We start from the raw sequence: 14,977 nt of genomic DNA, 5'->3' as shown, positions 1-14,977 counted from the left end.
ATGCAAATATTCATAAATACATTTTCCAAGTATTGTATTTGCAGAATTTGGTGTGATTCCCCAGAAAAATTAATACCAGGAATAACAACGTGATATTAAATGGTGTGTGTTAGAGGAAGGTCAAAGGACGAGTATAGACAAATGAAGAAAGGAGTTAGGGGGGAACTTCACTCATAATATTCAATGCATATTCTATGAAATGAGGGAACTTGAGAAGAAAGTTTGTGTTGGAGGTCTGGGAGATATTCAAGAAAGGGATGACATCAGTCAAGATGCATTGTATTTGAAAAGTTATTTGTTGAGTGGTAAATCCTTTGCTCAATTAACTAAGATAATAAATATGTATTTTCAAAAGGTGAAAACAGCAAGAAAAACCCTAAAAGTTAAAAAATTGGAAGATAATAAAAGCCACTAATGATATAGGAAAAAAATTAGACAGGAATTGGAGACATGGCTCAGTTAGAAGTGTGCCAGCCAATGAGCAAAATCTTCAACTATAGAGTTCAAGTCCCAGGCTTAGACCAATAAAGAAAAATATAAGTTTAGATAATATAATGGTATTGTGCATTATTTTTACTAGTGCAGTTATTGTGGGACTTTGATGTTTGGGGGAAAATAAAAATGAAAATAGAGCTACTGTATCTTCAAGCTATCCATTACTTCATGTCTACCCAAAAGGCAGGAAATTGCTAAGGTGAAATTTATGTACATTCCCATTGTCCATGATGAATTAGTGAATTAGTTCCAATAATAAGTGTATGGAAATAATCAATGAATATTAAGAATCATGTAAATAGGTAGAGAAATGTGGTACTTATAAAAAATAAGACTGTATTCAGGTATAACAATTATTATGATCTTGAATTTTGCTGTGATAGAGATCAACTTGAATGACATTATATTAAGTGAAACAAGCTAGGCATGAGAAAAATGGCAGTATCTCAACAGATGCATGGATCTAAATGTTGTAAAATTCAAAGAAAGAGAATATATCAGGTACCAACAGAAGATGCTAGGAAGAACACCATGTAAATATTAGTTAAGAGACTTTAGAAATTCATCTTGACTTGAGTGAATTTAAGAAGACTCCTGTAGATCATGACAGATATAGTTAATAAAAACACACCAAGAGAAGCAAGGCCAAGAACTACATGATCACCACAATAGATGCATGGGCCAAATTTTCCTAAATAAAGATCCAGAATCACAATGAATTAAAGAAAGTTTGGATATATGGGATTGCATCAAACTGAAGTGTTTCTGCATGGCAAAGGACATAGCTAGCAAGACCAATAGAAAGCCTACAAAATGGAAAAAGACCTTTACTAGCTATGCAACAGACAAGAGCCTCATACACACTCAAACACAAACCTTCAAAGAACCAACACCCAATTAATAAATAGGCTACAGACTTAAAAGTAGACATATCAGAAGAAGCCATAAGCTTGGCACATGAAGTAAGAATAGACACATGAAGAGATGTTCAAAATCTCTGGCTAAAAAAGAAATGTGAATAAAACAACATTGAGATTCCACCATACTCTAGTTAGAATGGCAATTATCAAGAAAACTAGCAATAACAGATGCTGGTGGAGATGTGTCCAAAGGAGAATGCTACTACACTGTTGGGAATGCAGACTTGTTCAACTACTCTGGTATGGAGGCTCCTCAAAAAACTAAAATTAGAGCTTCTCTATGATCCAGCAATCTCATTCCCAGGCATTTATCTAATAAACTACAAAGAAGACCACACTAAAGCTATCAGCACAGCTTTTCATACCCAAGCTATGGAATAAACCAAGATTTCTCTCAGTGGATGAATGGATCGATCATGAAAATATAGTATATATACACAATGGAATTCTATGTTTCCATCAGGAAGAATGGGATTACGCCATTGTAAGAAAATGTAAAGACTTGAGAAAAAATTATATTAAGCAAAGTAAGCCAGACCCAAAGAAACATAGGTTGCATGGTTCTCCTCATTTGTAATAATTAGAATGTGCCTATAAATCTACAAATAAACACTATGGATGGCAAAAGACAAAAATATTACAATTAGACATGATAAATAAACGGGACCATAAACATTCACACAGTAAGACCAAAGGAGAATATTTTTAGGAGAGGATCATGAAAGTTCAATAGCATATTATCATATAAAATGATCTGTATAAAGATGAACTCCAAGAAATGGAAACAAGAGGCTTTTAATTTTACTTTTTGTGTTTTTGTTTTGTTTTCCCCTTTAGTCACTGTTTTTCATGTCTGTACTTTTTGTCTTGTATATAAGTTTATCTGTTTGGTGAAGGGTAAAGGGAAGCACAAAAATGGCGAGACAAAGGGTCAACAAATTTAGTAGCGATATCAATAGATATTATGTTGAAAATGAACTAAATTACTTATGGGGAAGGAAGTCAGGAGGGAAAAGACTGGGAGAAAACAAGGGAAGAGGTGACATTGCTCAAAAAGAAATGTACTCAATATCTGACTTGTGTAACTGTAACCCCTCTGTGTATCACCTTTCCAATAAAAATAAATAAAATAATAAAAATGGTAGACTAGAGGAAAATGAAAAAATATCACAGAGAATGGGGAATGATTTGCAAAACAGATCTGAAGTTCAACATCATAGCTTTTAACAAGTTAGTAATATAAGCACAATCTACATGAATTCTAAAATGCACCAAGACAGGTAAGGCATTTCTTCAACAGATTTATTAACTGCAGATGATTCTTGTAATGTATACCCTAGAAAGGCAGAGTAGACTCCTTCCTCCTCTTAGCTAAGCCTCTACCCAGTACCTATGTCACCTAGGCAACTGGCACACCTGGAAATAGTCATCCTTTGCTCTCCCTATAGATTTAAGGACCTTTTTATCTAACAAAGCCCTGTCTTCCCTTTCCCCTTTTGGCCTACAGCTACTTCATGATACTTTTATTGAAAACCCTGACTTTTCCCTGACTGCTAGACTCCCAGTCCAGCTACTTTGCTTCCATCTAGTTCTACCCCTCTTTCCCCCTCCTATACAGAGACCTTGGAAGAGAGACCAGGAATTCACACCTGACCCAGAAGACACATGGTACATCAATGGAAGCCCTCTGCTCCCTGGCATTATCTAACAAAACACAGAACTTATAGCTTTATTATATATATATATATATATATATATGTAACAATATTGTATAGAGGAGTTACAGTTACATGAGTAGGGTAATGAGTACATTTCATATCTACCATTGTTACCTCCTCCTTTGTTTTTCCCTACCATCATTACCCTCCCCACCTCCCCAACTCCTCTTGCCCCCTCCCACCCATGTCATTGTAGTTTGTTTTCAACATAGTGTCATGTACATCTCGTCATCACAATGGGTCAACCTGCATCCCCATTTGAGCATTCTGCTATACCCCTTTCCCTCCCCAAATTACAACAATCCTATTCTCCACTCACATGCTGCCATCTGGAAGCAGCATGGCTTCCTGTCCACGAAAAGGACCCCCACTACTAATACCTCATTTATTCTTAAGCTCCTAGAAGTGGCTTCCCTTCCCCAACAGGCAGCCATCATTCACTGCCAGGGACACCAGATGGGACTGAATGCCATCATGGTTGGCAATTCAAAAGCAGACCAGGAGGCCAAGCTAGCAGCCAGAAACAACTTCCAGTTCCCTTGCTTCTGGTATTGCCTTCAATTTAACCCTCTTATACAGGAGCTTGAGGAACTTTTCCACCAGGTAGCCTCCCAGGAAGCACAGGGATGACAGCCCCTAGGAGGACAAGTCATTCTTCCTGAGATACAAGCAGGCAGCTTTCTTTTCCAGGTGCACCAGACACTGCACATCAAATACAAGCCTCTCTTCCATCTTCTCAAACCTTTACTCCATTACTCTAGTGTAACAGCCTGACTAAAGGCTATTACCCAAGCCTGCCCCACTTGTTCCCTTACCTCCTCATAGGGAGATCACTGACCGGCTGCATTCCTCATGCACCAAGCACGGGGGAAGACTGGCAAATAGACTTCACTCACATGCCTGGATGTAAGGCTGACATACCTTTTCAGGATGGATTGAGGCCTGTCCCACAATGTCAGAGACTGCTGACACTGTTGCCCCTGTCTTAATAAAAGAAATTATTCCTAGGTTTGGCTTACCCAAGTTACTTCAATCTGACAAGGGACCTGCCTTCATCTCTAAAGTGACACAACAGTTGGCAGGCTCTTAAAATATCCAGTGGAATCTTCACATTCCTTACAGACATCAGTCTTCTGGAAAGGTTGGAAGTGCTAATGCCCTCCTTAAAGCACAATTTACGTTGGGTGTCAGTGGCTCATGCCTGTAATCCTAGCTACTTAGGAGGCTGAGATCTAAGGATAGTGGTTCAAAGCCAGCCCATGCAGGAAAATTCATGAGACTCTTATCTCCAATAAACCACCAGAAAACTGGAAGTGGCACTATGGCTCAAGCGATAGAGTATTGGCCTTGAGCCGAAGAGCTGAGGGACAGAACCCAGGCCCAGAGATCAAGCCTCACGAGCTACAAAAAACAGCCTACTAAACTCTCTTTAGAGCTCTAGTTTTCCTGGCCAGAACTTTTACCTCTGGCCTTCACCCACTTACATGCCTCTCCCCGCAGCCCTACTTTTCTCAGTCCCTTTGAATTAATGCATGGGAGACCTTTCCTTCTAGGTAATTTCCCTACCAACAATACAAAGACTCCACCAATAGACTACCTTCCTGTCCTAACTTTTCTTAGGCATATGTTATGCCAATATGCTGAACAATGTCTCCCTCAGCCTCATCAAGGCCCCTTTCCCACTCCCCCAATTTTGCCTGGGGTTCAAGTGTTTCTCAAGACCCTTAATCTATCTGGTTTATGTTCTAAGTGGACAGGCCCTCACCAGGTTCTGCTGACCACCCCACAGCAGTCAAGTTCAAGGGAAGCCACTGGATTCATCTGTTAAGAATAAAAAACGGGGGCTGGGAAGGTGGCTCAGTGGTAGAGTGCTTGCCTTGCATGCATGAGGCTCTGGGTTCAATTCCTAAGCACCACATAAGCAGAAAAAGCCAGAAGTGGTACTGTGGCTCAAGTGGTAGAGTTCTATCCTTGAGCTGAAGAGCTGAGGGACAGTGCCCAGGCCCAGAGTTCAGGTCTCAGGACCAACCAAAAAAAAAGTATAAAAAGGGCTCCTGTTCCTGCCCCTTCTACACCATCATTGATTTCGAGGTACACTTGTTCCACCCCTTGAACCTACAAAGGTAATGCTGTCTCACATCCCTGACATCCCTCTACCTCATCCCTGTTGTCACCTCTAAGCCATTGGCATCCAAGTTTTTCTTTTCAGTTATATTTTTCCTCTTATTGTTGTCCAGCCCCTGCCTTAGGAGACTTCTACCATTCAAGGACTTGCATCTACCAAAGCACAACTGCTGCTTGCTGCCTTCTGGGTGGGGGGCATATTTCAATTTTTACACCTAATGTTGACACACCTTGCCAGCAGGAAGTATCAGAGAGAATCTGCATCTTTTATCATAATTATTAGAAGGTTGGAATGTAAGATTGGCCCTGGGAAGGTGGAGCAAACTCCTCCCTCCTCTTGGCTAAATCTCTACCTAGTACCTGTGTCACCTAAATAACTGGCACAACTGGAGACAGCCACCTCCCCACTCCCTGAGGTCACATCCATATCCTGCCCTCCCTGACCCTGGCCTTGATGAGTCCTGGCCTGGGGGTGGCTCCACCCTTTTTTCTGACCATGTGTGATTCCAACTTGACTGCAGGTCAGCCAGCAGTTTGGAAAATAAACCTGTCTCCCTGGCTTGAATACCATGTGATATTCTCATTCCTCAGCCACCTATTGCATTTACCTAATAATTCTCAAGTTATATGGAAATGCAATGCAAGGGATAAATGAGGGAAAGATGTGGTGCTCATACTTATAATATCAGCTACTCAGGAAGTGAGGATTGAGAGGGGCTGTGAGGTCAGCCTGGGCAAAAGCAAACTAAAGTGAATGTGAACTCATCCCCATGATAGAGAGTGGGTATGGTGGCAAGCAATTGTCAGCACAGCTATGGGGGAAACATAAGGAAGAGGATCATGGATTTGCAACATCCCTGGCAATACATCAGGCCTTTACTCAAAAACAGCCATTGAAAAATGGTTGGAGACATTACTTAAAAGATTGTGCCTATTCAGAGTGAGAGGTCTGGGAGAGGTCACAGAAGAAATAGGGGGATTTTGGTGCTTGTGGAGAAATTCAGCTGCTTCATTAACAAAATATGTGTCAGAGAGACCTAGATCATGATGAGCCAAGATAGCAGAAGCAAGAGGTCACACAGAAAGGAGCTCATGATCACAGTGTAATTCAGATGACAGGTGGCCACAATGCAATTGTAGGCAATCACAGTCAGTAGAAAATAACCCATTCCAATAAATATACCTTTAAAATATTCCTGAGTCGGGCAACTCTGGCTTTATTCTGGATCTGGATGTCCACCAGCATCTTGGAGATGGTGGTGGAGATGAAGCAGATGTCCATGAAGGACAGGTTGGAGAGGAAGAAGTACATAGGAATGTGGTGTGTATGTGGGGGGGGGGGGTAAGATCTGACTGCCAGGTCGACAAGCAGGTTCCTAAACATAGTGGCCAGGTACATGGACAACAACAACCAAAGAGAATGGGCTGTAGTTCAAGATACTCTGTAGCAAGGGAGTCCACTCCTGGAGTGACAGGAAAAAGAAATGACTGTCTGGGTTTTCAAGAGGCCATAGATAAGCTTCCATGACTGTCCAAAATCAGCTCATGGAAAAGATGGCTTCATTCTTTCCTTCCTAAATAACTACAACAGAGTTACTTCAATATAATGGGAAAAGTCAGGTGCTGGTGGATTATGCCTGTAATCCTAACTACGCAGGAGGCTGAGGATGAAGATTCAAAGCTAGCCTGAGCAAGAAAGTCTACAATACCCTTATCTCCAATTAACCTGCAGAAAGCCACAAATGGAGGTGTGGCCCAAGTGGGAGAGTGCTAGCTTCAACATAAAAGATAACAAAGAGTGCCCAGACTCTGAGTTCAAGCCCTGGTACTAGCACATACACACACACACATACACATACACACACTCACACACACACACAGAGAGACACACAAAAACACACAACGTATTCTTTAATATTTATTAAGGACTTGAAAACAAATTACATAAAATTATCTAGGCCTTATCTAGGCCTCACCACATTTTCTGAAAATATTAACAATGTATGGTTCCTGATTTCCTCATTACAGTACTCCTTATAACCTTCGTTATTATCATTACAGAATATTTAGGAAATGGTTTTGAATGACCCATCTTCTGCAGAGGAGGGAGAAGCATCCATTGGAGGGAGAATTTGGTGGGTAGAAAGCAAATGTAGCATATGATTTAGCCCCATCACAAGAATTAAAAGCACATAAAATTCACAGTCCTCATAACTGATTTTCTAAACAATGGCATCTTCCATTATAACGCCCAAACTGTCATGTTTGTCTTTATGATGAGGAAACAAAGGCTTGGAATAGTCAATCTCACATCTGATATATATATATATATATATATATATATATATATCCATCATCTCTTCATCCTTTGTCAGAAACTTAGGCTAGTTCCATGGCTTGGCATTTGAATTGCATGATGATAAACAGGTACATATGGGTGCCTCTATGGTAAGGTGACTTTTTTGGGTCATGGGGCTTTAACTCTGGGCCTGGGTGCTGTCCCTGAGCTCTTTAGCTCAAGGCAAGCACTCTACCACTTGAGCCACAGTACCACTTCCGGTTTCCTGGTGGGTAATTGGAGATAAGAATCTCATGAACTTTCCTAACCAAAGTGGCTTTGAACCTCAATCCTTATATTTCAGACTCCAGAGTAACTAGGATTACAGGCATGAGCCACAGATACCAGGCTAAAATTGACTTTTATTTGGGGGAAAATATAATCAGAAATGGTATATAGTAAATACTATGTTTAATTTTTAATGTTTTTGGAGAAATATCCATACTGATTTCTACAAAGATTGGTCTTATTTGAATTCCCATCAACAGTGGGTAAGAATATTCCACTATCCTCTCCAGAATTTATTTTTTCTGTGGGCAGCTAGTTTTGATCTAGGTTGGATATTACTCACATATCTACTGGCTCACATGACTATATTTGTAACTTAAATTTATTTATTTTTTTTATATTTTTATTGTGAAAATACTGTACAGAGGGGTTACAATTACATGGGCAAGATAATGAGTACATTTCTTATCAAGCATTGATAATAACTCACTCCCATCTGACTACATGAAACACATAGTTGTAGTGGTAATGAGGATACAAAGGTCTTGATTGCTCATCCTCCATCTCCATCTTCTTCCTCCATCTCCATATTCTTCAGCACTAGGTCTTGTATACAGTGCCTCTGAAAGTTTACAAAGAAGCAATGGGGAACTGATGTGTATCTGTCTACTGTCTGGTTCTCAGTGAAAGTTCAGGCTCTGTCCTCAGGGTTGATATGAATGTGGTCTTAGCTAGGAGCTTACCAACAGAGACATTAATAAAAGAGACACACATATGGTGGCTCCTGGACTTCATATGACTCAAACTGGATGTACAGGCTGATTATTGACATCTGTGTAACCCACATGGAACCACAGAGATGCAACACAAAGCTCATAATTAACTACAGACAGGAATGAGCTGCCCAGATTCATTGGAGGGAGGAGAAGAAAGGAAATAAGGCCCACAAAAGTTTCTGAATCATTCCTCTTCTTGGGAGGACCTTATTGTATGTACTAATCATTTCTGTGTCTCCTGTTTTTTTTCCAAATCTCATTTGCCTTTTACTCCCATTCATATTTTTGAAACAATAAATTGTCAAGTAAATATACTGTATGGTATAAGAAAAAGAATGCTTGAATTACATAGGTTTCTAGGCATTCACACAGTTAGAACAAAGGAGAATATTCTTAGGAGAGGATCACAAAGGTGCAATAGCTATGTGTGTCTGATCATATAAAATAATATCTATCGAAATGAACTCCAGGAACTGGAAACAAGAGGGTTTTTTTTAACTTGTTGCTGCTTTTGTTTTCTTTTCCTTTTGTCTTGTTTGTTCCTTTATCTGTCTTTAGGACATTAAAAGAAGGAGGGGACACAAAAATGGTGGAACAAAAGGTGAACAAATGCAGCAGTAATACCCACTATGTGGAAAATAAACAATACAACTTATGGGTGGAGAGAGGGAGGGAAGGAGTAATGTTGTTTAAAGAGGAATTCACTCTTTATATGACTTATGTAACTAAACCCTCCATACGACCCCTTTAAAACAATAATAAATTTAAAAAATAAAATAAAATTTGAAACATTTTTGTTATGAACAATTTTCAAATGTGCAACTTAATACATTAAAGCACTCATATTATAGTGCATCTATCAATAAGATACATCTCCAAAATGTTTAATTATCCCAAACTAAACTTTCTACCTATTCTTGAAAGAAAGAAAAAAATCATTTCAACTCTAACCATTCTTTACATAGCCAATATTGGCTACCAACTTTTTACTATGATGCACTGTTAGAAATTAAAGCCATTAAACCAGAATTTAATATGACCTGAAAAGCTGGAATTGGCAGCTTCGGCACTTATTTTTCTAGCTTTACCTTGGTACAAATGAAACAAATTGTTTTAAGTCCTAAAGAAGAATTTTCTTCTGTGGATTCTATTGAAAGCCTGTTTCATATCTCTGTTCCTCAGGCTGTAAATGAAAGGATTCAGCATGGGGTTGATCACAGTGTAAACCACAGAGGCAATTACAACCTTTCTAGGGGATTCTGTTATACCTGAACCAAGGTACACACCAATGCTTGTTCCATAAAATAAGGAAACAGCTGACAGGTGAGAGCCACAGGTGGAGAAAGCTTTGTACCTCCCACTTGAGGATGCTATTTTGAGAATGGATGATATGATTTTATAGTAAGACAAAGTGATGGCTACAACAGGGAAAAAACCAAAGATGCCAACGGCAAAATATTTCACCATGTCCTTAGAGAAGGTGTTGGAACAGACCAGATTCACCACATGGGAAGGGTCACAGAAGAAATTGGCGACTTGGACCTCTTGAAAGTTGGTAAATTGTAAGACAAACAAAGTATGTAGCTGGGAGTTCACAATGCTGACAGACAGACATGTGCAGACTAAGAACCTACACAGGCGAGGGCTCATGAGGACTGCATAATGTAAAGGGTGACAGATGGCCACGAAGCGATCATAGGCCATGACGGTTAGAAGCATGTCATCCATTGTTGCAAAAAGGATATAAATGGACATCTGTATCAGGCAACCTGCATGAGTGATGACCCAGCTGTGAAGCCAGATGTTCACAACCAGGTTTGGGACTGTGGTAGAGATGAAACAGATATCCACAAAGGACAAGATGGAGAGGAAGAAGTACATGGGGGTGTGGAGGTGAGGGTCAGAGCAGATGGCCAGGATGATGACCAGGTTCCCAAATACAGTGATCAGGTACATGGACAGGAATAGCCCAAAGAGACACGGCTGCAGGTCTGGATCCTCAGAGAGGCCAAAAAGATGGAATTCTGAGACATGTGTTCCATTCTGTGATTCTATCTTGCTTGGACACCTTTTCAGAAAGAGAATTAAAAGGATAGAGAAAGAAGAAAAAGGAAATTAGTGAATCAACTTGTTTCATTTCCAATAATTAATATCTACTCCATTTTACTATGAATCACCCACATTTTAAAATATTTAGCTTATTTTGGCTTTTAGTACAAAACAGAGTTATCATTGTAGTTGCAAAAGTCATAAAAATTGTAACTGTGCTGTAAAATTACACCAAGGAATCAAATAGTACATAACTGAATAAAATAATTCAATCTTTGTTTAAACATAGTAAATATTGTGGAAAACATCCTCCTGGTGAACTCTGAAGACAAAAAACTTGAATAAGAAAGCAACATACAGGGGCTCGGAAGGTGGCTCAGTGGTAGAGTGCTTGCCTTGCATGCATGAGGCCCTGGGTTTGATTCCTCAGCACCACATAAGCAAAAAGAAAACAGCTGGAACTGGCGCTGTGGCTCAAGTGGTAGAGTGCTAACCTTGAGCTGAAGAGCTGAGGGACAGCGCCCAGGCCCAGAGTTCAGGCTCCACGACTGGACGCCCCACCCCCAAAAAAAGCAACATACAAAGCAACATAGAAATCATCTTATAAATATGTTAGAAACAATTGCATGAAATGAAAAAAAAACATTTGAATACTTATCTTAGGGTTCATTCCCCTAACATCAACTTATCTGACCTTTTCTGGTTGACTCAGACATATACTAGTTATTGCAAATAAGGGAAACCATGAAACCTATGTTTCTTTGGGCCTGGCTTACTTCACTTAATATAATTTTTTCCAAGTCTTTCCATTTCCTAACAAATGGGGCAATGTCATTCTTTCTGATGGAGGCATAGAATTCCATTGTGTATATACACCATATTTTCAACTTTGGTGGGGGGCGGGGAGGATAGGGAGGGAGGATTAGGTGGAGGGAGGGGGGGAATATGGGAAGGGATGGGAAGGGGAAACAAAGAGGAGGCAACAATGCTTGATAAGAAATGCTTGTCCATGTAATTGTAACTCCTCTATACAGTATTCTCACAATAAAAAGAAAAAAGCAACACACACACACACACACATACACACCAATCACCATGCAAAAAGTGATTAAAACAACAAAGTATAACTGGGGCCTAACAATTACTCCAAAGTATGTGTTAAAGAAATTTAGAAGTAATATTCAAATGATCCCATTTGTAACTATAATTTCCAGTTGCCCACATTTCTTATTTGAATTGAAAAGTTTGGCCAACAGATTCGAAATGAAGGGGATAATGTGTGTGTGGGGGGGGAGGGAATGGATGAATATCAAATGGAACAAGGGACAAATACAGCAAGAATATTCAATGCACATGTGATAAAGACAGTGGGAAATGCAAATTGAAAGGAAAAGACAGATGAGAAAGGGTGACTGAACAAGAAGTATTGGACACTTAGCTATGCTAACTTGGTATTCTCTTGTACCTCCTTTTTGAAGTTCAGAGATTTAAAATAGAAATAATAACACAATTGAAAACAATTTTTTAAAAACTACCATCTCTAAAGGATATTATTTCTATTATTTCCTAATTATCAGTAGGATGTAGACAGATGGCGGGGAGAATGATGGAAGGAACGTCATTGATACAGATGTGTCGATTCACCAACTGACATGTTAAATTGCAACCCTTTTGTACAATGACTTAATGATAATAATAATAATAACAATATAAATTAAAATACGATACAGAAAAACAATACAGTTCTACTCACTACTGAGACATATAAAAACTATTTTCAGTGACTACATTAGGAGGTGAAAGTCTGATCCCAGTCCTTTGAGAATGATAGGGTTGTTAGTAAAAATGGCAGAGCATATACCTAGCTCCAAAAATGTGCACCCCCCAAAAAAGGCTCATCCATTCTTTCTGACATGATTGCAACAGATGACACCCACAAACCTTTTGTGGAACTTCCAGGAATTCCTTCAAACAGAAACATATCTGTGTGAAAGGGTTCTCATCCCCCAGTAACAGAGAAATGAAATGTGTAGTTGAATTCATTGTGGAACAAAAACTGCCTGGAAGAACTTCTTTCTCAGTAGCCTTAATTGGACAGCTCTATTCTATTCTTTCATTACAATGCTATGCTGGGAATTTTTTCATATAAAATCATAATGAGCTGCAACTTGTACAAACATCTGGGTTAAAAATAATCTATATATTACACACAATTCATACCATGACTCTAAAGTGATTCTGAATGCCTTCCTCTTCTTTTTTCTTTTTAATAAGTTTTTTTATTGTGAAAATAACTCACAGAGGGGTTACAATTACATGAGCAAGGTAATAAGTACATTGCTTATCAAGCATTGTTGCTTCCTCCTTTGTTTTCCCCTACCATCTGGGCCCTCCCATCACTACAACTACACTCACCACCCCCACCCCCCACTGCCAAAGTTGTAAAGTTTGTTTTTTGACATAACATCTTATACATCTCATTGTTGCAATGGGTCCACCTGTATCCCTATTTAAACAATTTATTTTTTCCCTTCCCCTCCCCAAATTATACCAACATCAAATGCAGTGAAAACAGGGGTTATAATGGTTTTTTCTTTCTTGCTATTGTTTCTAACATATTTATAAGGTGATTTTTTTTTGTTGCTTTGTATGTCCCTCCCCCATGGTAGAACTTTCTTCCTATCCTTCCCCTGCTCTTTCTTCCTCCTATCACCATCATCTATAGACCCCTTTTGAGGGTGCTCAGGAGACTGTCTGGTGATACCTATTTTCTATTTTGATCAAATGTGAATGGGAAGTGGAACTATAGTTGGAAGAAATAAAAATAAAATCTCAAATTAGATTTCTTGCATATTAATCACTAATATGATCACCACCAACAAAAAAATAACAAACATAATTTTTTGTGGTTGGATAGATTTATTTTGATTGTTTTTTAGCTTGTTAAAATTATCTTTAAGTAGCTGTAAAAAGGAGTTGGCATTTAACAAAGCAGTTTATGAATACAATATGTTGATGTCACCCTTTCAACATTTTCCCCTGTCCCTTCCTTACCTACTCCTTCCCTCACCTTTCTTTCTTTCTTTTTTTTTTTTTGGTCCAGTCATGGGATCTGAACTCTGGGCTTGGGCGCTGTCCCTCAGCTCTTCAGCTCAAGGCTAGCACCTTACCATTGAGCCACAGCACCACTTCTGGCTTTTTTCTTTTTGCTTATGTGGTGCTGAGGAATCGAACCCAGGGCCTCAGGCATGCAAGGCAAACACCTTACCACTGAGCCACCTTCCCAGCCCTCCCTCACCTTTCTTAATTTTATAAATATACATTGGATTCTTGACTTCATTCTCCCCATTCTCCTCTTAATTTGTCTACCACTTTCCCTTTGACCCTACCTCTTTCAAGTACCCACTTCATGGTGTTTTATTTTGCTGAACTTTGACTTTGCCTTTCTAAGGAAAAATAAACCATAAACTTTTAAAATCCTTATGCTGGCTGCAATTGATACCTTATTTTTCTCCCATCTATCTTTGCAAACGACTTGTGTGTCTTGATGAAGAGGAAAGAATACTTCTCATTTTTAGCTGCATTTTTAGCTCCACAGCATGGACTGATTTAGACTATGGTTTAAAGAATGAGGATCTGATATTCACTTACATCTCGAAGACGAAAGAAGCCTTAGTTTCCATCAGTAGGGTTAATATGGAAGCAGGGCTGGCTATGGATTTAGAATCCAGACTACCCAAGGAAGAAGAGACAGTTAAGCAGTCAATTCTCCAGAAGACGTAGAACCAAAGAAACAGCTGGGGAGGGACAGGTTGGCTATTGATTATTATATGGTCTTGGATACTCAAAACACAAAGGTTATAATTACCTAGATTTGATTCGTGATATCGCACTCTCTAAGGACTTTTTAGCATTAATGTAGAGGGTGGAAAATAGGAGCAAATGAATGCCCACAATAATCTTGTGAATCAAATGAAAGCCAAAGATCTGTCCTCACTGATGAAAATTTCCACTTTTTTATATTTGAATTATGGTGATTTTTCCTGTCCTTAGAAATCACTTATATGTATTATATTTTTTTTAAACTTTGCATTTTCCTTTGCAGAAATTCATATATATGCATTGTATAAAAGAGTTTTATTTTGAATATGGTGCTTTGATTATGTTTAATACCCATTTACTCATATTCACCCCCTACCAAACACTCAGTTTCTTCCTCTTCCTTTTCCTTCCTTCCTTCCTTCCTCCTTCCCTCCCTCCCTTCTTTTCTTTCCTTCCTTCCTTCCTCCTTCCCTCCCTCCCTTCTTTTCTTTCCTTCCTTCCTTCCTT

General features: G+C 39.1%; 1 protein-coding gene across 1 annotated transcript; it reads right to left on the bottom strand.

The window, feature by feature from the left end:
• Nucleotides 1-9,712: 9,712 nt before the first annotated feature.
• Nucleotides 9,713-10,675, bottom strand: LOC106000710 (olfactory receptor 7E24-like; the record flags this gene model as incomplete). The annotated part of the gene is made up of 1 exon (XM_013035994.1): nt 9,713-10,675. A coding segment is annotated over one exon (963 nt), but the record flags the coding sequence as incomplete, so codon positions are not given.
• Between the last annotated feature and the right edge of the window lie 4,302 nt (nt 10,676-14,977).

This window comes from Dipodomys ordii, unplaced genomic scaffold, assembly GCF_000151885.1.
Source record: "Dipodomys ordii isolate 6190 unplaced genomic scaffold, Dord_2.0 Scaffold235, whole genome shotgun sequence".
In the NCBI taxonomy this organism is placed as follows: domain Eukaryota; kingdom Metazoa; phylum Chordata; class Mammalia; order Rodentia; family Heteromyidae; genus Dipodomys; species Dipodomys ordii.
Note: the sequence above shows the minus strand (reverse complement) of the source record. Positions and strands in the feature narration are given on the sequence as shown.